Below are 27,322 nucleotides of genomic sequence, written 5' to 3' on the forward strand. Positions count from 1 at the left end.
ACTAGATCCAAATAGCACACAGTGCCACGAGACAGGAAAGGAATACATAACAAAAATATTTTCCTTTTTACTATATAAACAAAGTTGTTGGGATTTAAAATTTTTTTTTTATTTTTTGAGACGGAGTCTAGCTCTGTCACCCAGGCTGGAGTGCAATGGCGCAATCTCGGCTCACTGCAAGCTCCACCTCCCGGGTTCACACCATTCTCCTGCCTCAGCCTCCTTAGTAGCTGGGGCTACAGGCACCTGCCACTTCGCCCGGCTAATTTTTTTTTATTTTTAGTAGAGACGGGGTTTCACCGCGTTAACCAGGATGGTCTCAATCTCCTGACCTCATGATCTGCCTGCCTTGGCCTCACAAAGTGCTGGGATTACAGGCGTGAGCCACCGCACCCGGCCTGAGATTTAAATTTTTTAAGACAAGTGAAAGAAAAAAGCCAAAAACACATAAGTGAAACTTTAAAGTCCATTTAATCATAAAGGGTGCATTTATCCACAACCACATATGTGGTTTAAAATGTTGACTCTCAATTATGATCTGAGAATCCCTGGAGTTCAAGATCCAGATGAGGGGCCAAGACGTCAAATAATACAAAATGTTATTTGCCATTTTCACTCTCATTCTGTTTCACGTGTACAGTGGAGCTTTTCATAGACATGGTGTGTCATAACATCATAGCTCTAATGGTGAATGGGTCATAGTTCTAAAGGCTATTGGAATGTATGGCTGTGCGTGCTTGTGTTTTTTTGTTCGTTTGTTTGTTTTTTGAGATGGAGTCTCACTCTGTCACCCAGCCCGGAGTGCAGTGGCGCGATCTCAGCTCACTGCAAGCTCCGCCTGCCGGGTTCACGCCATTCTCTGCCTCAGCCTCCCGAGTAGCTGGGACTACCGGTGCCCTCCACCACGCCTGGCTAATTTTTTGTATTTTTAGTAGAGACGGGGTTTCACCGTGTTAGCCAGGATGGTCTCGATCTCCTGACCTCGTGATCCGCCTGCCTCGGCCTCCCAAAGTGCTGGCATTACAGGCGTGAGCCACCACGCCCGGCCGCATGCTTGTTTTTAAAATATTTTAATTTTTATTTCTAAAATAGTAAATATCAAAAGACACAACCGACTTAAATAAAAGCTCTTTCGAATTTGCAATAATTTTTCTTTATTTTAATTATTTATTTATCATTATGAAGAGAGTTTGAGATCCAGTCATTTGATAGAAAACCAGAGCTTCCTGTGTCAATAGGGACTGACCTCAAAAATGTAATGTGACCAGACAAAAGAAAGTTGCAAAATATGTAGAGTGTAAAACAATTTATATACAATTTTAGGACATGAAAACAAATTCTACATATTATTTATGACCATACACATATGTAATGAAATGTTTTAAAAGGGAATGGACACAATAAATTCTTAATTCAGGGTGTTGGTTACCTCTAGGCAATAATATTTAATCATATAAAACGAACCCCAGGCCAAAAAGTTTCAGAATCAATGTTTTAAAAGACTGTGTCCACCATATAGTTATTAAGGGTAATTAATTGCTTTCTTCATTTTTGATAATCAAAACACACACACACACATGATTTGCTGACCAGAATATCTGACTGGCTTAAAATCATCAGTATAGCCACACTATGATGAAATAATTAAACTTAAAGCACAACTAACATATTGGCAAGTAAAGTTTGTCTTATCTGATAAGTTTTGGGGCTGCACGTTCACCTTATATTCTTTCCACCTTTCAAATACCCCACTCCTCTTTTGAAGTATTATCTCATTTTACCACCCTCCATCATATCCACTTGCTTCTTTTCCCTTCATTTACTCTCTATACTCTCTGCCTTCCACATTCTTTATTCCCCCTTTTACTCTTATCCTCTTCCTTCTATCCTGACATTGCATATCTAGGGTTCAGTACTATCCACAGTTCCAGGCATTCACTGGGGGTCTTGGAACATATCCCCCATCGATAAGGGGGGAAAACTGTACATTTTGTTGTGTAGGTCTATGGGTGCTGTGCTGTGTTATGTGGCAAAACATAGGGAAGAGACCAGGGACAAGGATCTTTGCAAAGACTTTTCAGCTGCCAGTGGAGAAGAGCTCAAGGGAGATCAATGTACTCACTCTCACTAATCCTCTTCTGGGGCAGATGCTGGCAATGTCTACTGAGTTCTAGCTATTTTCCCTAGCACAAACAAGGCTCAAATTCACCTCCCATTTTACCTCCTATGGACAGAACCACTGGAAAGATCACTCCCTTAAAGAGCTTATTCACTCTGAGCCACACCATTCATTCAGTGAGAAGCTTAAGAAGAAACACTGCCACAGTGGTGGCAGGTTGCCAGGGAGTACTACCTGGTATGAAAAATATATATGAACAGAACTATCAGCTCACTCAAGCTGCCCGAATGTGCCAACAGTTGTTACTCTCTCTGGTGAAAACAACATTATTTTTCATTTATTGTAAAGAAAAACACTGGCATTTCCTATGACAGAGCATTTAGTTGTAGATGAGCCATATTCTAATAATATAGACTGTTTTCAAGCTCATCCCTAAAAGGAAGAGAACCAGAGAGGAACATATTTATTCACCTGTAGTGTTCACTGCCTGATCTTCTTTTTAAGTGCAAGGTAAGTATGCAAGACTTTGTGATTCTAGTTTTATAAAGTCCAGCTCTTGAGATTATCCCGTCCCATCGCTAGAGTCTATCTGGACCCATCTCCTAGAGCACCATGGTCCAGTTAGTGCTGTGGAATACTGCATGATGCCATTTTTCCCCACCCTCCCCGTTACGTGGCAAACGTCTACAGAGATCACGCTTTCTCAGCACGTCAAATCATATGCCATCAGATCCTGTTCTGATGAACACAACATGAGGAAAACAAACGCAAGGACAAAGAACATCTAAAATGACAGAATCAAATTACCATGGAACTTTATTGTTTAAATATTCAAAAAGATATCCACCACTGTTTTATTCCAACTATATGACTAGTCTGGAAAAAGCAAAACTACTGAGACACCAAAAAGACCAATGGTTGCCAGAAACCAGTGGAGAGGAAGAGACGAAACAGTGGAGGACAGAGGATATTTAGGGCAGTGAAACTATTTTGTCTGTGATACTATGAGGGTATATACATGCCATCACACATTTGTCCAACACCGTAGAATGTAAAACACCATGAGTGAACCCTAACGTAGACTGTGGACCTTGGGGGTGATGTGTCTGTCAAGGTAGATTCCTCAACTGTAACTCTGATGAACTCCGATGGGGGGTACTGATAATGAGGGAGGCTATTCATATGTCAGGGGTCATGGGGAATATGGAAAATCTCTGTACCTTCTCAATTTTGCTGTGAATCTAAAACTGCTCAGAAAATAATATTATTAATTTTAAAGCACATACTCACTGAACTTGCTATTACCCTAAATTATAAAAAGACAGAGTCACCTTGAAAATTGCAAATCACTAAAGATCAAGGTAACAGAATATGAGTACTATCTCCCAAACTGAAGCATATAAAAACACATAAAGCAATTAATTTTAATTGTATACTTAGGCAAAAAAATTCACAAAAATGATTGAATATCTGATCTTATTTCATAATTGTAAACAGGGATTTAGTACAATATGAATCAAAACTGGTCCATCCATGAAAATAAAATGAAAGACAATTTTTATTCTAATTTTAAATCAGAACTTATTATGCCTACTTTATCCCACAATTTTACTGAAAGGTTAATCAGATAAGAAGGACAGATTATAATTACTTAATATTGCCATAGTAACTTATGTACCAATACCTGTTAAGTATTCACCAAATGTCAAAACTGTAAGCAGCCTTGCTATTTAATATGAATGATGCAACTGAAACCAGTACCATGTTATGTTCTATCATATTATTTGCTATTATATTATATAAAATTTTAAGATAACACCAAAAATTTACTCAGGGGCATAGCTGCTGGGCAGCAAAGATTTCATATAGCAGGCATGAGACACCCATCCTTAGGAAGGCTTGCTTGCAAGGCTAGTCCTTGGCTGGTGTTTGGGACCTTGAATTTGGGAGGGTTCCCAGCATTCCCTAACTTAGAAGAAGGGAGTGGCTCACTGTGCCTAAACTGTTTGTGCAAATGTGGTTTACTATGAACAATTAATTTCCTCCTGGGAGTCTAGAGTTTTGTTACATGTGAGGGAGAGGAGAGGTGGCCTATGTGACTAGCCTCCATCGAAAACATGGGTGCTGAGCCTCTAATGAAACTCTGGTAAGGTAGACAACATTGCACATGTGTCGTCAAAATTTGAGGCTGGGGGAATTAAGCATATCCTGCGAGCTACACAGGAGATGACTCCTGTAGCTTGTGCCTGGCTTCCTCCAGACTTTGACACACGCACCTTTTCCTTTCTCGAATGTTGCTTTGTGTCTTTTTGCTGTATTAAATGTAATAAATCAAAGCCTAAATATGACTATCTGCTGAGTCCTGTGAGTCCTTCTCAGTGAATTACCAAACCTCAGTGAAGGGGGTCTTGGGAACCCCTGATACCATTGCATTATACAATTTTTTATTGTTTAAGTTGATGTGTTAATGTGACTACAATCAGAAGGTAATTTCACAGAATACCTTTCCCTAATCTGCTTATTTTTTATTTTTTGACATTTGCCTTGGAGATTCCTGTACTGCTATGTCCACTGGACTAAAGGCATTAAAAATGCATGAAACAATGATGTCAGAAAGTAATTTTAAAAAGCAATAATCCTATTTTAACTCAATTAAAAATAGAAAATCTTAATGACTGACAATATATTCTACAGTATAAAAGTTTCTGGAACAAAAAATTATAAGATCACAGTCAATTTTCTCCCACTAGGTAGGATTTAATTCATTTTTATAATAATTGTGCAGCAGGCCAGGTGCAGTAGCACACATCTGTTGTTCCACCTACTCAGGAGGCTGAGGCAGAACGATTGCTTGAGGCTAGGAACTAAAGCTGCAGTGTGCTATAATCACACCTGCTCAAAAAAAAAGTCCAGGCCGGGCGCGGTGGCTCACGCCTGTAATCCCAGCACTCTGGGTGGATCACGAGGTCAGGAGATCGAGACCATCCTGGCTAACACGGTGAAACCCCGTCCCTACTAAAAATACAAAAATTTAGCCGGGCGCCATGGCGGGCACCTGTAATCCCAGCTACTCAGGAGGCTGAGGCAGGAGAATGGCGTGAACCCGGGAGGCGGAGCTTGCAGTGAGCCGAGATAGCGCCACTGCAGTCCCGCCTGGGTGGAAGAGCGAGACTCCGTCTCAACAACAACAACAAAAAAAGTCCAAAAAAACCCTGCAAATAGTGGAACTGATCAGTAAGGATCAATAGGAGTTTTAACTTATCTGGCCGGGAGAATAGACATCTTATGTATAGATGGTTAAAAGTGTGGTAATCCAATTGACCACATATTCTAGTTAAATCACAGATGACCAATTTCTGAAGAAATGTAATACCAGAAAAGCACTTCACATTTAAACTATGTCAGATAAAACAATTTGTATTTGACAACCCAGAAGACACTTAAAATCTTGGCAGACCATCATCATTGTGTCATTGTGGTGCAGATATAAAGAAGTGCATTTGAAATGTGTTCTAATAGTATTTTCTTTAGGAATGGAATTCAAAAGGAAGCAGTAAGAGCAGAAATATCACAAGAGGGTAAATGAAAAGGGAACTGCACTAACCAAAGGAGTCAGGCACTGACTTTTCTCCTGATGTGACCAAAACCCCAAGTACTGAGAACTGCTATATTCAGCATTTCACTTTATATTTTTCTCCAGGACATTATATTAGTTTCCTGCAATAAAATATTTTTAAAATGTCAGTTTGTCTAAACTGCTGGCCTGTAAACTATTTCTAATCAAAACCCGAAATTGTGTCACAACATGGCTGTATTATGATTCCATGTCAGAGGAAGGATATATACATGCATCTGGTGGTGGCTTCCAGTTGTTGCTGTCAGATGTTTGTTTGGGAATGCATTCAGAAGAGCCTATCAAGGACTTGAGTACCAAACAAGCATTTCCACAAAAAAGCAGGTAAGAAAGACTACACTTTTCCTCACATATGACCTTAGGTTTAGACAATTCTAGGAAAATGGTGGTACATTAACTCACCAGTCTTGAACATTTTCCCTGATCCTGTACAGGGAGCTGCTGCAGTTACAAAAGTTAGGTAGGATCTTGGTAGGTGTATTCTTCCACATTTGAACATCAGAAGTACTGATCACATAAACAGCGAACCCCACAACTCTATGATTGTTCTTTAGAAGACAGTGCCACTGAAGGCTTTTAAAAGCTTAACTCACTTTACTTTTTAGTAATCTTACTGGTTAGAATTGATACTCCCTCCTTGAAATTCTCACCTTTGTAACTTTTTGCAACATCACTTTATGATTCCTCTCCTCTTTTTCTTTAGCCACGGCTCAGGCTTCTTTCCTAATTCCTCTGGGAAATGCTGATATTCCCAGGGTTCTGTCACTGGCCCTCTGCTCATTCTATACCTTTCCCATCATGGACAAGCTCACTCGGATCTACAACTTTGCCTCAGTTATTCCAAGTCTGCAACTCCAACCTCAGAGTTCCATCTCCAGCCATAAAAATTTATCCAATTACCTACTGAAAATATCCCACATGGACATTTCAGTAAACTCAGCAATGCAGAGAAAACTGTTAGTCGTGACTGCTGACCTGCTGCTCTCCTCTATACACCTGAAAACTGCCTACTCCCTCGTGTCCAGGTTAAATGCTAGGGCACAAGCCAGAAACCTGAGAATCATCTGAGATTTCTCCCTATCCCCTATCTTTTTACATTCAACAATCACTAAATTATATTAACTGTACCTCTTTTCTGCATCTGCTTTATATTTCCACTGTGACACATTTATTTTATGTTTATATTTCCTAGTTAAACATGGGCTCTTAAGTATTGGCTTTTATAGGGAAAAAACAACTATTAATGTTATTTCTTAAATGAAAAAAAAAGTTTAAGTAAAATAAATGAAAAAGGCATCATGCCAAGAAAAAGACCAACATTTTTAAATGAATAACTGAGCTCCTTAACCTTACTGATTTCACCATGGATGGGTGAAAACCTTACAACAGACTGACACTAGTCTAAGGACAGCACAAGGAAACTATAGCTCTGATAAATGCAAATGTTTCTTTTGTTTCCCTGTCTCTTTATGTGGTTATCTTCCAGCTGCTCTCCATATGAGGGGTCAGCAAACTACAGGCCATGGAGCAAATCCAGTCTGCCTTATACTTTTGTAAATAAAGTTTTACCGGAGCTCAGTCATGTATATTTGCTTGCCTTTTTATGACTGTTTTCATACTTCAATGGTAGGGTTGAGTAGGAATGACAGACCACATGAAAAAGCCCTGTACAGAAAATGCTTGCCAATCCCTGCTTTATACCATAACCAGATTGCCCTAATACTCAAATCTAATCATGTGACTCCCCACTCCAATGAGTCCCTACAGTAAACATTGCTGTCTCCCTACCCAATAGCGATTCCCTGTTCTGTCTTGCTGGAGAAACACGCATCTATTTGGATGTTTATCATGCCAATAGCCCTCCCCACTCCAAAAGAAGAAATGATTATTCTAAGCTCATCATAGTAATTACATTTGCTTCCCCAGTGCCTGGTTTAGGAATGAGCATGTGGTAGGACCCAGCCAATAAAATGTTACAGGAAGTCAACTGCACCCTTCTGAGTCTTCTCCCTAACTAAAAGAAACATGTAAAGAAAAGCCACCCTTTCAGCCTTCAGATATTGTCGGTGAAAACATGATGTTTGGAGCTGTTGCTAATTAGTCAGCCATGAAAATAGACATGAACAAAACACCGTGTTATCACTGAACCATCAAAACAACTCTGGTCCCTACTGTTTTAGCCACTGTTAGTTAGGTCATCTAGTATTTACAGCCCAAAGCATTCCACCTGGTAAATTTCCCATGGCCTACAGGAAAAGTTCTACTCATTTCTTTCTTTTTTCTTTTTCTTTTTTTTTTTTTTTGAGACAGAGTCTTGCTCTGTCACCCAGCCTGGAGTGCAGTGGTGCGATCTTGGCTCACTGCAGCCTCTGCCTCCAAGGTTCAAGTGATTCTCCTGCCTCAGCCTCCTGAGTAGCTGGGAACATAGGCATGCTCCACCACGTCCAGCTAATTTTTCATGTGTATTTTTAGTAGAGACAGGTTTCACCATGTTGGCCAGGATGGTCTCGATCTCCTGATCTTGTGATCTGACCTCCTTGGCCTCCCAAAATGCTGGGATTATAGGCATAAGCCACCATGCTCGGCCCGAGATCTACTCATTTCTATAGTATTAAAAAGTCTGGGCAGCAAGAGTCTCGCTCTGTCGCCCAGGCTGGAGTGCAGTGGCTTGATCTCGGCTCACTGCAAGCTCCGCCTCCCGGGTTCCCACCATTCTCCTGCTTCAGCCTCCCGAGTAGCTGGGACTACAGGCACCCGCCACCGCACCCGGCTAATTTTTTGTATTTTTAGTAGAGACGGGGTTTCACCGTGGTCTCGATCTCCTGACCTCATGATCCGCCTGCCTCGGCCTCCCAAAGTGCTGGGATTACAGGCGTGAGCCACCGCGCCCGGCCAGCTTTTTTTTTTTTTTTCTTCTCTTTTTTCTTTGTGACAGAGTCTCACTCTGTCACCAGGCTGGAGTGCAGTGGCAATCTCAGCTCACTGCAACCTCCAGCTCCTAGGTTCAAGCGAGTCTTCTGCCTCAGCCTCCCGAATAGCTGGGACTACAGGTGCGCCACCATGCCCAGCTAATTTTTGTATTTTTAGTAGAGATGGGTTTCACCATGTTGGCCAGGATGGTCTTGATCTATTGACCTCATGATCCGCCCGCCTCAGCCTCCCAAAGTGCTGGGATTACAGGTGTGAGCCACCACATCCAGCTGACTCCAGCTTTTTAGTGTGGCATTCATCTTCCATTCTTACTTTCTTTGTGTTTTACACTTTTCCTTTCAAGTTCCTAGGAAACACCCAGACTCCATGGGACTAATCTTTGTGCTGTCATTCCATTCTCCAAGTGGAGTAGTTTTCTCTGTTTTTTCCCTGGTGAGCTCCTCTTATATTTTGCCTCTTCTGTAACGCCTTCCTTGTGCTAAAATATAACTTTCCATATATCAACTCTTAAACTACACATTGTATCATAATTGCATATTACCTGGTTTTTGAGGCAGGAAATATATATTTCTTTATATGTTGTTGATAATTCATAACTGTGTTTTTTGAATTAATGAATTGAGATGGGGAAGAGTTGGAATTTTACAAAAATTTTTTTTATTTGTTATCAGTAGAATTATTATAAAACATTGGCTTTTTGTAGATTTTTTAAAGTTGTGGTTCTGCGTTACATATGAAGGAAGTAAAGAAAAATGAAAATAAAAAATGTACCTCAAAATAATCTCTGATTACGCCAGTGTTTGAGAAGGCTAATTTAGTAACTTGTGGTCTGCTACAAGGAGATGATGACAGCAGTTTAAGTGAAATAGATGAGGTTGAAAGAAGTTAAAATGTATAAGTTCTTTATTTCTCTGAGAAGGAATATTCCCAGTGGTTACTTTTTCTGGAAATAGAAAATAGTGTAGTCTGCCAAAGCTAGAGAATACTCAACTATATCAATACTGAAAGACTGATTATGATGAGGGCTGGTAACTTTGACAAGGAGCAGTTTCAATAAATAATTGCTGTGGAATCCTGGCTGTAGTAGATAAGCATAGGTACCCCTTGAGGGAACCGTTATTGGGAAAGGCAACAGAGAAATGAGTGATAACTGAAGAAGAATGTGGGATTCAAGGGAATTTTCTTTCTTTTTTATTTCAAAATAGAAGCTTTTAGAGTGTGTTTGTATGCTGCTGGGAATGATAGGGACAAGGATAACATGTTTATGAGATTTAATTTTGTATGTCTAAGTGTTTGAAAGCTCGGTTCATTATCTTTTGTAGGTTTTTAGCAAACTAATTGTCCTTAAAGTGTTTATTCACGTAGAGTTTTATGGTAAGAGTTTGTTCCTTCAGCATTGGTTCAGAAATATAACATATTAGCATAACTGAACCTGTGAACGGTGACCTAAAATTTAAACTATCATATGCAGATTGTTTTTAATTGTGAAATAATAAACATGCAAACACTTAGGCCATACTGAATAGAATTTAAACATCCCTGATGAATAGGTATGATCTGCTGAGGTACTCTAAAATGTCAGGAGTATCAACTTTATAGTTGTTTAGATTCTGGGGAGAAGGGGAGGGTTTTGTTTAAGTACTTTAGAAAAGCTAACTGTTGACAATCTATCAGATTATTACTTCTGGATTATAAAGTGTTTTTTTTTTTTTTTTGAGACAGAGTCTTGCTCTTTCACCCAGGGTAGAGTGCAGTGGCACAATCTTAGCTCACTGCAACCTCCACTTCCCAGGTTCAAGCGATTCTCCTGTCTCAGCCTCCTGAGTAGCTGGGATTACAGGCACCCGCCACCGTGCCCAGCTAATTTTTGTATTTTTAGTAGAGACGGGGTTTCATCATCTTGGGAAAGCTGGTCTTGAACTCCTGACCTCGTGATCCATCCACCTCAGCCTCCCAAAGTGCTGAGATTACAGGCGTGAGCCACTGCACCTGGCCTATAAAGTTTTTTTAAAAAATATTTAATCAAGTTGACCTACAATGGATTATAAAGTTCTGAAGTATCAAAACCATGTTTCCCTGGACCAACATTGCCATCAGCATGTATTGTGTGCTCAGTGAATATTTATTTGTTGAACGCGTGAATGAATGGGTGAATACATGAGTGAATACCTGTTGATGGATTTCATTAAAAATACTTTTTAGTTTTTTGAAAGTAGGTTTCTAAACTTGCCTCTGTATAAAGTTTTTTTATTAGAAAAAAATTGCAAGATTCTGACATTATTTATAGTTGTAGTCAGAAATGGAATGACAATGTGAGTTCATCTGCTATCATCTCTCTTTAAAACACTTGAAAATAAATGTTACCTTCACAGCATATCATGAAGCACATGTTTTTGAGGCAGAATTCTTGGGTTTGAGTTCTGGGTCTGCTACTGACCAGCTGTATGGGCTGAGGACAGTCACTTGGCCCTTCTGTGCCTATTTTCTTTCTTTATAAAATTCTTAATATGTTACTGACCTCACAGAATTGTTATGAGGATTATATGAGTTTGACACATGGACAGTGCTCAGAATGATGCACAGTACCTGCATAGTAAGTCCAGAAAAAGCTTACTAATATCATCATTAAAAAAGGGTTTCCCTTATATAAGAATGTGAGTAATATTTTCCAAATAGGTTTTAGTGCCCGTAAAAGCTTGTTTTTATTGAAAAGGACAACAATGAGAAGACCCTGGTATATTTATTTTTATCATGCAATGCAGGTAACATGTTTTTTTCTTTTGGTTTTACTATGAAAAATCTTGACCTAAATTTAATTCTTTGTAATTAAATTAGTAGTAGTAAATTTCTTTATCCCTTAATGTTGCTGTTTCTGTTTATAGTTTAATGTCCATTGTAGAAAATTACTGCATTTTACATTACCTGTAAAAAAATTACCTATACACTTGATGAATAGAAGTAACACAAATGCAGACATTTTATATGATAAAACAGTAGTGTTAGATATTCTTTGTATTTTACATCTTTGCTATTTTTCTAAAAGGAATTTTTTTTTTCAGGCCTGCAGATAAAACATCTAATGAAAAGAACGAGGTATTGTAAAAAAGGAAATGATCTAAAATATTGTTTTTAAAAAACAAGTTCTAAAAGGTAAAAATGAAAAAAACAAGATGTTTTGTTGTAAGGCTGTTTGCTTAGAAAAAGTGATGAAGAAAGAGTAACCGTTGATAATGGTACCTTTTAAGAACAATCTGTTGCTTTAAGAAGTACCTGTATTTTTGCTCATACAAAAAAAATGGAGAAATACCGCTTCTGTACCTTTAGTATATGCTATAAATCTTTCGAGGACATTTTGAAACAGTATTATTTATCTTATAGGTCAAAAACCAAATATATCCTGAGGCTGACTTTGCTGACTCAATGGAGCCATCTGAAATAGCCTCAGAGGATTGTGAATTGTCTCACTCTGTTTATGAGAATTTTATGTTGCTGATTGAACAACTTAGAATGGAGTATAAAGGTAGGACGACTGCATAAATGCAAGGCCTTTTGATGTATCCTGCAGTAATGTGTGTATACATTGCTGAGAACTGACGTGTGATAGTGAAGCTCATCTCAGAAATACGCTCAGTGTTAAAATAGAGAACTAACTTATCCTCTACACCAAAGAGCTATGATAACTCCACTGTACTTTTCTCAGTGTGAGTGGCATTCCCAGTCTTTTTTGTTGACTCTTTCTCTCCTATTCCTTCCCCCAGTGTCAGGTTACCATTTTTTTCTCCACCTGGAATGCTGCGAGAATCTTAGGAATCTTAAAACTGTTTTCCCAAATACCCCACCTCCTAAAACCATGGTCTACTCTGCAATCATAATGATAAATTTTTAAAAATTTGGATCTGATCTTGTTACTCCTTTGCTTATAACTCAGCTACTACTTCTTATTGCTATAAGGTTAGAGATCTGAATCCTCTAGCTTTATCCTGCATCGTTTTTACTCTTCTCTTTCTCTGTGTCCCACTCTGTGTCTTATATGTTTGTTCCAGCACTGATAGCTTCAGTGAGGTATAACTGATATGTAATAGACTGCATGTATATAAAATATACAATCGTGTGCACATTTGAAACCACCATAATCAAGAGAGTTAACATGTTCATCATCCATAAAAGTCTCTTCTTGTCCCTTTGTATTTCTTTATTAAGAAACTGCTAAATGGTTTTCCAAAGTATTTGTATTGATTTTGCATTCCAACCAGAGGTATACGACATTTCTTGTTGTTCTGTATCATCACAAGCTCTTATTATTGCTGTTTTTAAATTTTGAAATTTTAGCCATTCTGATGGGTGTGTATTATGCATATCATTATGGTTTTAATGTGCATTACCCTAAGGACTAATAATGTTGAGCATCTTGTATATGCTTATTTGCCACCTGTGAACTGTCTTTTCCAATCTGGGTAGCTTATGAACATTTAAAATTGAGATTCGATTCAATCAGCTTTTTTACATACACCAAAGATAGTCAAACCTTTTCATTTTCAAACTGTTATCTTACTAAACATAGTAAATATTTTAAACTTGTGACAAAATGGTCTCTGTCACAGCCAATCAACTCTGCCATTGTAGTATGAGACCAGCCATAGACAATACATGTGTTAAAAATCACAGCTGCCTTCCATTAAAACTTTATTTGCAAAAATAAGAAGCTGCCCCGCAGGTTGGATTTTACCCATCCCTATTATGTGATCATGATTGTGAATAAAGACAGTTTTACTTCTTCTTTTCAAGTCAGGTAGCTTTTATTTCCTTTTCTTTCCTAACTGCACTGGCTTCAGTGCAATGCTGACTAAAATAGTGGAAGGAGACATTCCTGTATTGTTCCCGATCTTACAGGGAAAGCATTCAGTTTTTCATCATGACACATGTTAGTTGTAGGTTTATCAGAGATGCTCTTTATCATGCTGATGGCATTCCCTTGTATTCTTTGGTTACTGAGAGGGATTTTTTTTTTTTAAATCAGGAATGAATGTTGTATTTTATCAAATGCCTCTATCTACTGAGATGATCATATGGTTCTTCTCTTTTAGTTTTTTAATGTGGTGAATACTTATATTTTAATGTCAAACAAACCGTGTATTTAGGGATAAACCCCACTTGTTTATGATGTATTATCCTTCTAATGTATCATTGGATTTGATTTGCCGAAGCTTTATTTAGAGCGTTTTAAAAGACTATTTTTTAGAGTAGTTTTAGCTTCACAGCAAAATTGAAAGTAAGGCACAGATATTATCCCTGTACTCCCTGCCCCCACACGTGCATAGCCTCCACAATTATCAATATCCTCACCAGAGTGCTACACTTGATCTCATTGATGTTCCTGAATTGATAATCATAATCACCCAAAGTCCATAGTTTATATTAGGGTTCAGTCTCGGTGTCTTATATTCTGTGAATTTGGACAAAAGTATAAGGACATGTATTTATCACTGTAGTATTATCCAAAGTAATTTCAGAGCTTTAAAACTCCTTTGTGCTTCATCTGTTCATCTTTTCCCACCTTCCCTCCCCAACTCTTGGCAACCACTGACTTTTTTTACTGTGTCTATAGTTTTGCCTTTTCCAAAATGTCATTTAGTTGGTATCAGACAGCGTGTAGCCTTTAGACTGGCATCTTTCACTTGGTAATATGCCTTTGTGGTTCCTTCATGTCTTCTCATGGCATGATAGCTCATTATCGCATGGCTGTACCAGAAGTCGTTCACTCACCTAAAGGAGGATATCTTGGTTTCTTGAGAAACTGGTTACATTTTTACGTCCATGTTCATGAGGGAGTTTTCTCTTTTTGTAATATCATTGTCAGATTTTGGTTCAGGGTAATGCTAGAGTGACAGAATGAGTTGTATTTCTCCTCTATTTTTTTTTGAGGGCAGGGGGAGAGGTCATGTAGAATTGTTATATTGCTTCTTAAATATTTGGTAGAATTCACCAGCATAGCTATCTGGGCCTGGAGTTTTCTTTCTAGGAAGGCTTTACTTATGCTTTCTTTTAGAGATATAGGACAGTTCATGTTATTCCTTCTGAAATTGGACCTTGGTAATTTTTGTTTTTCAAGGAAAGTGTCCATTTTATCAAAGTTGTCATGTTTAGTCACATAAAGCTTATCTTATTATATTTCTATTCTTTTAGTATCTGTAGAATCTATAAAAATGTCATATTACTATGTTTCTGAAATTAGTAATTTGCATCTTCTTTTTTATGATCAACCTGGCTAGAGTTTTATCACTTTTATTGACCTCCTCAAAGTGTGTGGTTTTACTGATTTTTTTCCTATTGTTTTTCCATTTTATTGGTTTCATCTTTGATGTTTTGGTCTGTTCGGCCTGCTATAACAAAATACCATAGACTGGGTAGCTTATAAACAACAGAAATAGATTTCTCACAAAAGTCCAAGATCTAGGTGCTGGCAGATTTGGTGTCTGGTGAGGGACCAATTCCTGGTTCATAGATCTCTTTTTTCCCCCTGTGTCCTCACATGGCAGAACAGGTGAATGAGCCCTCTGGGGTCTGTATATATAAGGGCACTAATCCCACTAATGAGGGCTTGGCTCCCGTGAGCTAATTACCTCCACAAAGCCCCACCTTCTGATAACATCACCTCTGTGATTAAGTTTCAGCATATGAGTTCTGGGAGGATGGAAATGTCAGACCATACCAGATGCTTATTGTATCATTTCCTCTGCTTGCTTTGAGTTTAATTTGTTCTTCTTCTTTTTCAGTTTCTTCTCTTTTTTTAGTTTCTTAAGATAAAAGTCAGGACCATTGACTTGAGAGTCTTCTAATATAGACATTAAGTGCTAAAAAATTTTAAGTACTGTTGTAGCTGTGTTCCACAAATCCTGATATGTAGTATTTTCATTTTCATTCAGTTCAAAACACTCTCGAATTTCTCTTTGCATCGTGTCTTTGACCTAGGGTTATTTAGATGTGTATTACTTTGTTTTAAAATATTTGAATATTTTGATGAGATATTTTGTTACTAATTTGTGACTTGATTGCCATGTGGTCAGGGAACATACTTTGTATGACTTAAATCTTTCTGACTTAATTCTTTCATTAAGATTGATTGCAGGCCGGGTGCAGTGGCTCACGCCTGTAATCCCAGCACTTTGGGAGGCTGAGGCGGATGGATCACGAGGTCAGGAGATCGAGACCATCCTGACCAATACGGTGAAACTCTGTCTCTACTAAAAATACAAAAAATTAGCCGGGCGTGGTGGCAGGCTGAGGCAGGAGAATGGCGTGAACCCGGGAGGCGGAGCTTGCAGTGAGCGGAGATCCCGCCACTGCACTCCAGCCTGGGCGACAGAGCGAGACTCCGTCTCAAAAAAAAAAAAAAAAAAAAAAAAGATTGATTGCAGAACCTAGAATGTGGTCTGTTTGGTAAGTGCTCACTGGGTACTTGAGAAGCATGGTGTTGTTCAAGTGTGCTCCATTCTTGCTGATTTGCTGCTCCCTTGTTTTATCACTTATTGAGTAAGTGATATTCAAATCTCAGGTGTACTTGTGAATTTGTCTATTTCGTCTATTGATTTTTGCCTCATATATTTTGAAGCTGTTATTAGGTGCACAAACATTTGAGATTACACGTTCTTGATTAACTGAATTTTTTTTTTTTTTTTTTTTTTTTTTTGGTATTTTTAGTTCAGACAGGGTTTCACCATGTTAGCCAGGATGGTCTTGATCTCCTGACCTCGTGATCCACCTGCCTCGGCCTCCCAAAGTGCTAGGATTACAGGCATGAGCCACCGCACCCAGCCGATTAACTGAACTTTTAAAAGTCATTAGGAAATGACTGTTTATAGCTGGTAAATTTTTTTTTTTTTTTTTGGTGTGAAATCTACTTTGGTATTAACATAGCCATTTCTTCTCAGGCTTCTTTTGTCAACTCTTAGCCTGGTATATCTTTTTCCATTCTTTTGAACAATTTATGTTTTTACATTTAAAGTGCTTTTTTAAATAGGAAGCATGGAGTAGGTTCTTGCCTTTTTATCCAGTCTGACAATCTGCCTTTTAATTGAGATTTTTAGGCCAGTTCCATTTATAATGTGCTTATTGATACAGTGAAATTTGTCTGTCATCAAGCTGTTTGATTTCCATTGGTCCCCCCAGTTCTTTCTTCTCTTCTTTTTCTGCTTTCTTCTCAATTAGTCCAGTAATTTTTAGGATTTATTTTTGTCTCCCTTTTATGGCTTATTAGCGATAACTATTTTTTTCTATCTTAGCAGTTGCACTACAATTTATAGTATATGATTTTAACATCACAGTCCATCTTCAAAAAATATTATGGCATATCATATATGGCATAAGAAAATTATGAATGAAAACCCAAACATTGTATGTTCTCACTTGTAAGTGGGAGCTATGCTATGAGGATGCAGGGGCATCAAAATGATACAATGGAGGTTGGGGACTTGTGGGGAAAGAGTGGGAGGGGGGTGAGGGATAAAAGACTACGGATTGGATCCAGTGTATGCTGCTTGGGTGATGGGTGCACCAAAATCTCAGAAACCACCACTAAAGAACTTATTCATGTAACCAAGGACCACCTGTTAACCCAAAAGCTATTGAAATTTTTTTAAAAAGAAAATTGAATAGTATACTTTCATTTCCTCTCTCCCAGCCAGATACTTCTGGATTTGTAGGATTATAGTTTTCTTTACATTTAGAAAGTTTTGGCCATTCTTTTTTTATTTTTCTGTCTCTCTTTTTCCCTCTTTGGGGACTTATTCCTGCTTGAAGTTTTCTCATAGTTGACTGATGTCTCAAATTTATGAATCTTCTCTTTGGTGATGTCTAATCTGTGTTCACTTCCATCCATTTTAGCTTTCATTCCTGACATTGTAATTTGAATCTCTACAAGTGCAGTTTGCTTTAAAGAAAAATCTTCCGGCCGGGCGCGGTGGCTCAAGCCTGTAATCCCAGCACTTTGAGAGGCCGAGGTGGGCGGATCACGAGGTCAGGAGATCGAGACCATCCTGGCTAACACGGTGAAACACCATATCTACTAAAAATATTAAAAAAATTAGCCGGTCTCGGTGGCAGGCGCCTGTAGTCCCAGCTATTCGGGAGCCTGAGGCAGGAGAATGGCGTGAACCCGGGGGGCGGAGCTTGCAGTGAGCCGAGATCAAGCCACTGCACTCCAGCCTGGGCGACACAGCGAGACTCCGTCTCAAAAAAGAAAAAAAAAAATCTTCCATGCCTCTGCCTGTCTGCTTGAGCTTAATTTTAATATAAAGTTGAGTTCCATATGAACAGCTTGATCTTTCTGATCTTGCTTTTATGATTTGGTCTAATTTCCTGCTCCTGGGGCAAGATCTTTGTGATGACTCTATTCATTGCCATGCGAAGTCTGAGTTTTCCCAGCATCACTCATGGGAATGGACACTCTTTTTGGCACATCGTGAACACCAGACATGTTTCTTTCCAGTGTTTTTTAGATGTTTTTTTCCCCTTGATCTGGGGCGGTTTTCTGGCACACATGTGCTGTTTGTTACTCTGCTAGATACCCAGGAGGTATTTTTGCAAATCTTCAGTGTTCTTTCCCTGTACTCTGTCTCCTTTCCGGTGTTCTGTTTCGTGATCTCTGTCTGCCTTGGCTTTACCAGACTCTCAGCTTCATCATCTCATCTCAGGGAATCTGGGGGACTCTATGTCAGTTTTTTCTCTCTGTGCGGTAGCCTGGAAACTCCGTGAAGGCAGGGAGCTGGAGTGTTGGATGAGTTTCCTTTGTTTCCTGTCTTACGGGGATCATTGTCTTCATTACCTGAAGTCCACTGCCTGGTAAATCATTGTATAATATATTTTGTCTGTTTTCTTTTTGGTTGTTTCAGGCAAGAAGGTAAATCAGTACTTGCTGTCCATTGTGGCCAGAAACAGATTCCAGCAGAGCTTCAGCACCTGCTGTCGACGGGCAAGAATGCTTTTCTACCCCTTTGCTTAACTGCTTCCTTCTCACCCTTCATTTCTCAGTGTAGCCATCTCTTCCTCAGGGAAATCTTCCCTGGGCCCATTATAGATCAAATTCTTCTGTGTGATCATAGAACTCTGTTTTCTTACACCATATATCTGAATTTATAATTGTCATTTTTGTTGTGTTTGTTCCTCACTTCACTTAAGGCTAAATGAGAGTAGAGGTCTTATCTGTTTTATCTGCAGAGCTTAGTAGAATGTCTCCCACTTTGTAGGCACTCAGTGCATATTTGTTCAATGTATGAAGGAGACAATGTTAAAAATGCACAGTTTTTTAACACCTAAAAGTACTCATATATTTTATTTCTACCTTTTCTCCCTGACACAGATTCTGCTAGCCTATCAAGAATCCAAGACACATTTTGTTTGTGTGAACACTTACTGAAACTTAAGAATAATCACTGTGACCAACTTACAGTAAAACTTCAACTAATGGAAAGTATGGTCAGTGTACTACAAAATGAGCTATCTGAAACAAAAAAGACAAAATTACAGTTAGAACTTCAAAAAATTGAATGGGAGAAAGAGCTGTGCGATTTGAGGTATGATGTTCTAGTTCTAAAGAAATATTTATACTAAAGACAATATATCAGAATTTTTGTAACTGCTGACTTACCTTCTGCAGATTAATGGGGGAGAAACCTTTTTGGTCTTGTGGAATATGAAATTCTTGGAAATAATAAAACAAATTATTAACCGTGAACTCTTCTAATAAATAAATATATATTCTTTGCAATCTACATGGCCATATAGAAGTCCACCATATAAAATCTTGTTATTCATTTAACAAATTGTAATTTGGGTTTTAAAATTATCTTGTATTTATAATTAATGATGTAAGGAACATCTTTTATCATTACTATTATTTGTAGACACAGGGTCTCTGTGCCTGGGACTGGAGTTCACTGGTGTGATCATACCTCCCTGCAGCCTTGAACTCCATCCTCCTGCCTCAGCGTCCTAAGTAGTTGGGACTCCAGGTGCACATTGTCATGCTTGGCTAACTTTTTAAAGTGTTTTGTAGAGACGGGGTATCACTGTGTTGCTCAGGATGATCTCCAATTCCCAACCTCAAGTATTTCTTCTGTAAAATTGGCCTCCCAAATCATTAGTATGACAGACATGAGCCATCATGCCCAGCCCAGAACATTTTTTATATAAATGTTTTTCTACATTCCTAAACTGTTTGCTTTGAATAAATTCTCCAATATAGAATTATTGGTTGAAATATAGGAACTTTTACAAAAGACCTTTGATCAATATTTCTTAATTTTTCACAAGAATGTTTGTGTTAATTTATAGGTCAAGCAGCAGAGCATGAACTGGTCACTTTTCTAAACCCAAAGTAATTTTCAAAAAATTTATACAGTTTTATTCTTTTTGAAAACTTTTTTTTAATTTCATAGCTTTAGGTATACAAGTGGTTTTCGGTTAAATGGATGAATTGTATGGTGGTGAAGTCTGGGATTTTAGTGTGCCTATCACCCGAGTAGTACACATTGTACCTCAGTAGGTAGTTTCTCATCCCTCATCCTCCTCCCACACTCTCCCACTTCTGATTCTCCGATGTCCATTATACTACTCTGTCTGCATTTGTGCACCCATAGCTTAACTCCCTATTATGAGTGAGAATGTGGTTTTATTTGGCTTTCCATTCCTGAGTTAGTTCACTTAGAATAATGGCCTCCAGTCCCTTCCAAGTTGCTGCAAAAGACATTATTTCATTCTTCTTATGGCTGAGTATTACTCCATGACATATATATACCACATATTATTTATTCCATTCATTGGTTGATGGACACTTAGGTTGATTCTGTATCTTTGCAATTGTGAAATGTGCTGCAATAGACATATGTTTGCAGGTGTTTTTTTTGATATAATGATTTCTTTTCCTTTGGGTAGATACCCAGTAGGGGATTGTTGGATTGAATGGTAGCTCTATTTTAGTTGTTTGAGAAATCTGTCTACTGTTTTTCATAGAGGTTGTACTAATTTACATTTCCACCAGCAGTGTATAAGCATTTCCTTTTCACCACAGCTGCACCAACATCTATTGTTTTTTGACTTTTTAATAATGAGCATTCTGGCTGGAGTAAGGTGATATCTCCTTGTTGTTTTAGTTTGTATTTCCGTGAATATTAGTGCTGTTGAGCATTTTTAAATATGTTTGTTGGCCATTTGTGCATCTTCTTTTGAAAAATGTCTGTTCATGTCATTTGTGTACTTTTTGATGGGATTATTTGCATTTTCTTGCTGATTTGTTTGTCCTTTGTCAGATGCATAGTTTGCAAATATTTTCTCCTATTCTGTAGGTTCTCTTACTCTGATGATTATTTCTTTTGCTGTGCAGAAGGCTTTTCTTTTCTTTTCTTTTTTTTTGAGGCAGAGTTTCACTCTTGTTGCCCAGGCTGGAGTATAATGGCGTGATCTCGGCTCATGGCTACCTCTGCCTCCCGGGTTCAAGCTATTCTCCTGCCTCAGCCTCCTGAGTAGCTGTGATTAAAGGCATTGCCACCACACCTGGCTAATTTTGAATTTTTAGTAAGACAAGGTTTCTCCATGTTGGTCAGGCTGGTCTTGAACTCCCGACCTCAGGTGATTCTCCCACCTTGGCCTCCGTGTCACTGCACTCTTGCCTGGGTGACAGAGCGAGACTCTGTCTCAAAAAAAAAAAAAAAAAAATATATATATATATTGGTTTTTGGTTAAATGGATGAATTGTATGGTGGTGAACTCTGGGATTTTAGTGCGCCCATCACCTGAGTAGTACACATTGTACCTCAGTAGGTAGTTTCTCATATATATACACATACATATTATATATACATATTTTATATATATATACATATTTTATATATATATATATTTTTTTTTTTTTGGTAGAGATGAGGTCTCATTATGTTGCCCAGGCTGGTCTCAAACTTCTGGGCTCAAGTCATTCTCCTGCCTTGGCCTCCCAAAGTACCGGGATTACAGATGTGAGCCACATGTTAGGCCTAATCCATCTTGAGTTAATTTTTATATATGGTGAGAGATAGGGATCCAGTTTCATTCTTCTACATGTGGCTATTCAATTTTCCCAACACCATTTATTGAATAGGGTGTTCTTTGCCCAGTTTATGTCTTTGTACGCTTTGTGAAAGGTCAGTTGGTTATACATATTTGGCTTTATTTCTAGGTTCTCTATTCTGTTCCATTGGTCTACGTATGTACTTTTATACAAGTACCATGCTGTTTTGGTTACTTTAGCCTTGTCATATGGTTTTAGATCTGGTAATGCGATGTCTCTGGCTTCGTTCTTTTTGCTTGGGATTGCTTTGGCTATTCAGGCTTGTTTTTGATTCCCTGTGAATTTTAGGGGTACTTTCTCTAATTCTGTGAAGAATGACAGTGGTATGTTAATAGGAATTGCATGGAATCTGTAGATTGCTTTGGTTAATATGATCATTTTCACTATATTGATTCTTCTAATCTATGAACATAGGGCATATTTCCATTTGTTTGTGTCATCTATGATTTCCTTCAGCAGTGCTTTCTAATTCTCCTTTTAGAGATCTTTCACCTCCTTGGTTAAGTATATTCCTAGGTTTTTGTTGTTGTTGTTGTTGTTGCAGCTGTTGTAAAAGGGATTAGGTTCTTGATTAGATTTTCACCTTGGTCATTCTTGATGTTTACTAGTGCTCCTGATTTGTGTACATTGATTTTGTAACATGAGACTTTTTCTGATTTCATTGATTAAATCTAGGAGTCTTTAGGGTTTTCTAAGCTAAAACAGAGATAGTTTGACTTTGTCTTTTCCAATTTGGATGCCCTTTATTTATTTCTCTTACCTGATTGCTCTGGCTAGGACTTCCCCGTTTTATTCTAAATATGCACGAAATAAGTAAAATGGACAGTAATTGATGATTATTTTATTCCATATCTCTCATATGCAGATAAAATTAATTCCAAATTCATTGTTGAAACACATATTATCCTTTACTTTTAAATTAAATATTAGATCCTGTCTTGTTCCAAAAAGGGATTTTAAAATTGGTGATGAAATACTTAAGAATCAAGAAGATAAGTTGAAAGTGTTACCCAAAAGAGAAACATAAAAAGGATGGGGTAACAGTTATAGACAGCTTAGGCTAGTCTTGGATTATAGTAATCTGCAGATACATGTTGTGTGAATGACATCTGAAGGTGTTATCTTACACTGTAAATCATTTTTATGACTACACATACACTATTTCATGAAGATGAAAATGCATTTCTAGTGAATTTCTAAACTTGTTTGTAAACAGTAACTTCTTTTAAATTAGCTAACTCTAAATGATCTGTTCTAATTAATTTCAACTTGCATAACGTGAAAAAGAAGTAATTTTCAACTTGTAACTTTACTGAAAATTTTCAAATATGCTTTTCCATAATATTTACCAGGGTTACTAGTAACAGAAACTTACCAGTTAATGGAATATTTCTTTCCTCACTACCTCTCAAATATATATGTCCCTTGGAAGAGATCAAAGTGAGAAATTAAAAACATGAGAACTAGAAAGGAAACAAGAGCATAGGAGTTTTTATGAGGATAATAAACCCACATGCGAAGAGCCAGATCACAGAATAAACTTTTTTATTTTTTAACAAAACACATTTTAATGTAATCCATGTTTAACTGCAGACTTGCCTTAAAACGAGAAAATGAGGAGAAAAGAAATGCCGTTATGTTGTATAATAAAGATAGTGAACAGTTAAGAATAAAAGAAGAGGAGTGTGGGAAAGTGGTTGAAACAAAGCAACAACTTAAATGGAATCTGAGAAGACTTGTTAAGGAATTGAGGACAGTAAGAAATAACTTGGATCTGGTAAATTAATCTTTGGTGTAAACTTCATTTTTCTAACTTTATGTTTCATCGGTATTACTTATAATTTTTTGGCTTCATGTATATCATTTAGGTTTAAAATAAACCAAAACTGTTATTTCCTCTTAAGAATGAACTATGACATTTATAGATAAAATTATTTACTGTAAACCTTGTCATCTAATAGATGCTCAGTCTGTGTTTTTAGAGTGAAGGATAAGTTGAGTTTAATCACTAATATAGCTGTTCATTTACACATTTTTTATATTAAAATACAGGCTAAATAGCTTTGAAACTATAAGGACACTAGTTAAATGTTTCGAAAGAAATTTTATTTCACAATGCTGTATCTTCCCGTAGTTAAGAACTGTTTTTCCTCTTTGACAGATTTAGCTGTCATGTATGCAATTAAGATTTGAGTGATTCTTGAGGGATAAAAGTTCTTGTGTTTTAACAGACTACTTCTTTTTAGCCGTTTTATAAGAGAGGCTCTGCTCTTAACCTTTTAGATTTTCTTTTTCAGTGCTATTAGACCAAAACCTCCATGTTATCTCTAGGTTGTGCAGGAGAGAAACGATGCCCAGAAGCAACTTTCTGAAGAACAGGATGCCAGAATATTACAAGATCAGATTCTGACGAGTAAACAAAAGGAACTAGAAATGGCTCGAAAGAAAATGAATTCTGAGGTATTTTCTTTAGTCATTTTCAAATATATTTTTGTATGTGACTATATTTTTAAAAAGCAACTCTGTGCAACTTGGAAAGTACAATGGATTTTTGAACTACACACACACACACACACACACATTTGGGGGTGGTGATGGTGGTTCTGGCATTTTTGGCTCATTGAATAAAGTCATGTTCTTAATTCAACTCCATTTGTTTGCAAGAGTCAAGTAGTGACATTCACAGTGACCTTATCCAAAGGAGAAACATTTGTTATTTTTCATAGAATTAATGATCTTTCCACAATCTCAAAATCCTTGCTACTAACAACAGACGTTCTAGTTTTCAGACATTATTTCATCTTCCTAATATATTAATGGAGAGGTTAGATTATTATTTCCACTTGCAGTAAGGATGAAATGTATAGCCAGTCCAGAGGCCGTACTTCAGATGCCGTTTCCCTTACTTTTGAGGAGAGTAACAGTTTGCTCCAAGTAGCGTCTCATTTCAGTGCAAAGAGCTTTGAAAACAATGATATGCCATAATATAAACTTGGTGATAATTTATTGGTAAGTGTTTTTTCTTAGAAAAATAGTTCAGTGTGTGGGAGACTGAGGCGGGTGGATCACGAGGTCAGGAGATCAAGACCATCCTGGCTAACGTGGTGAAACCCCATCTCTACTAAAAATACAAAAAAAATTAGCCAGGCGTGGTGGCGGGAACCTGTAGTCCCAGCTACTCGGGAGGCTGAGGCAGGAGAATGGCGTGAACCCTGGGTGGCGGAGCTTGCAGTCAGCCGAAATTGGGCCACTGCCCTCCAGCCTGGGTAACAGTGCGAGACTCCGTCTCAAAAAAAAAAAAAGAAAGAAAAGAAAAATAGTTCAGTGTATTTCACCCTGTTTCATGCTTATTTCTGTTTCAGACATTATAAAGAGGAAACGTAAGTTATTGTAATAACAGATAATCTCATGATTTTCTAAGAAAAGCTCTGTAACTTCTTTTTTTTACCACTGGTGTTTTGAAATAAGCCTCTTTTATATTTATATGTTTACAACACAGAAGTAATTGTGGTTTGGTGGAAGAGCTCTAGAAGTAAAGTAAGGGGACCTAGGGAAAATCCTGCAACTTGCATATTTTTTGACCTCTCCTTTCAGAATTGTGATATAAATGAGTTCAGTGATACATGTACAAGTGCTTGGTACAAGGCCAGGTGCAGCGGCTGACACCTGTAATCCCAGCACTTTGGGAGGCCGAGGTGGGTGGATCACTTGAGCCCAGGAGTTCCAGACCAGCCTGGGCAGCATGGCAAAACCCCATCTCTACAAAAAATACAAGTAAATACTCCAGTACAGTGGACAGCTGAACAATCTGACAGCTGAGAACAAAATACTCAATTCTGAACTGGAGAATGGGAAACAGAACCAAGAAAGACTAGAAATAGAAATGGAATCATACCGTTGTAGACTGGCTGCTGCTGTACGTGACTGTGATCAAAGTCAGACAGCAAGAGACCTAAAACTTGATTTCCAGAGAACAAGACGTGAGTGGGTTCGTTTACATGACAAAATGAAGGTTGATATGTCTGGCCTACAAGCTAAGAATGAGATTCTTTCTGAAAAACTTTCTAATGCTGACAGTAAAATTAACAGGCTACAAATTCAGCTCCATAACACAAGAGATGCTCTTGGAAGAGAGAGTTTGATTTTGGAACGTGTGCAAAGAGACCTCAGCCAAACACAGTGTCAGAAGAAAGAAACTGAACAAATGTACCAAATTGCACAAAGCAAACTGAAGAAATACATTGCCAAGCAGGAATCTGTAGAGGAGAGATTATCTCAACTACACAGTGAAAATATGTTGCTTCGACAGCAACTGGATGATGCTCACAAGAAAGCTAACAGTCAGGAAAAGACAATCAGTACTATCCAAGACCAGTTTCATTCTGCTGCCAAAAATCTTCAAGCTGAGAGTGAAAAGCAGATTCTTTCACTACAAGAGAAGAACAAGGAGCTGATGGATGAATATAATCATTTAAAAGAAAGAATGGATCAATGTGAGAAAGAGAAAGCAGGAAGAAAAGTAAGTATTAAGAAAGATAAAATATTTTTCAACCTTCCTGAAAGAAAATGTAAAGTAATATTTGGTTATGGCTAAATGTTTTATCTAGTTGAATATAAAATGTATAGATCATAAATGTATTTGCTGTATCAGCCTAGAAATGTACCAGTGAAAAAGAAGTTAAACCTGAAAGATGCTTTACTTTGCATAAAGAAATTGTGTCACCTATGAAATTTTAAGTTCAGTTACAGTGTTAATAGGTACAGACTAATGCTCATGATGTAGTCTTATGCTGCTGAAATGATCATTGCAATGCCTTTATGTGGCCACGTTTTAATACCATGATGAAGCAGATAAACAGAAATGCTCATACCTGACATGAGTATTTTGAAATTAAGATTCAGTGGGGATGGTTGCTTTGACCGTTAATTCCAGATTTCCCAGGTGAACTGAAGTATACTGCTGTATCTCATAATACTTTTCCTTCAGTAATTTTGTAATGCATTTAAGTTGGTATAATTTTATTTTTATTCATATCAATTTGACTTAAATCTGAGATGATTTCAGTCTCAAATTACTTGTTATGACCTCTCAATTCTTTAAAGGCATTTACTTTTTTTTTTTTTTTTTTTTTGAGATGGAATCTTGCTCTGTAAGTTTTGTATTTTTAGTAGAGACGGAGTTTTGCCATGTTGGCAAGGCTGGTCTCGAACTCCTGACCTCAGGTGATCCACCCGCCTTGGCCTCCCAAAGTGCTGGGATTACAGGCGTGAGCCACTGTGCCCGGCCTAAAGGCATTTACTTTTTATTAAATCATAATTTGGGACAGATGTGAATTTCAGCAAAGCCATGTTACATTTAATCTTACCACTGGTATTTATAATTTACTTTGAATGTTTTTACAAAGAATTTGCTCATAATTTTCATTTCAAGGCTCACTGCCTATCATTCGGATATAACTTTGATAGTACAAAGGTAACTGTGGCTATCTGTGATTTATTTGTTTGGCATTGAGTCCCATTTTCAAACTAATCAGAAGTGGCA

The 27,322-nt window shown here is 37.7% G+C and overlaps 1 protein-coding gene across 1 annotated transcript in view; it reads left to right on the forward strand.

Annotated features, from left to right (window-relative positions):
• Window positions 1–27,322, forward strand: part of LOC117978229 (coiled-coil domain-containing protein 144A-like) — a 168,616-nt gene that overhangs the window by 82,779 nt on the left and 58,515 nt on the right. Inside the window, exons 4-10 of the mRNA XM_063598612.1 lie at window positions 5,820–6,077; window positions 11,744–11,777; window positions 12,063–12,204; window positions 19,039–19,252; window positions 23,374–23,557; window positions 24,112–24,267; window positions 25,559–26,299. Coding sequence (XP_063454682.1) covers window positions 5,944–6,077; window positions 11,744–11,777; window positions 12,063–12,204; window positions 19,039–19,252; window positions 23,374–23,557; window positions 24,112–24,267; window positions 25,559–26,299 — 1,605 coding nt within the window. The 5' untranslated portion in view covers window positions 5,820–5,943. The remainder of the gene's footprint in view (window positions 1–5,819; window positions 6,078–11,743; window positions 11,778–12,062; window positions 12,205–19,038; window positions 19,253–23,373; window positions 23,558–24,111; window positions 24,268–25,558; window positions 26,300–27,322) is intronic.

The sequence above is a fragment of the Pan paniscus genome, chromosome 19 (assembly GCF_029289425.2).
Source record: "Pan paniscus chromosome 19, NHGRI_mPanPan1-v2.0_pri, whole genome shotgun sequence".
Taxonomy (NCBI): domain Eukaryota; kingdom Metazoa; phylum Chordata; class Mammalia; order Primates; family Hominidae; genus Pan; species Pan paniscus.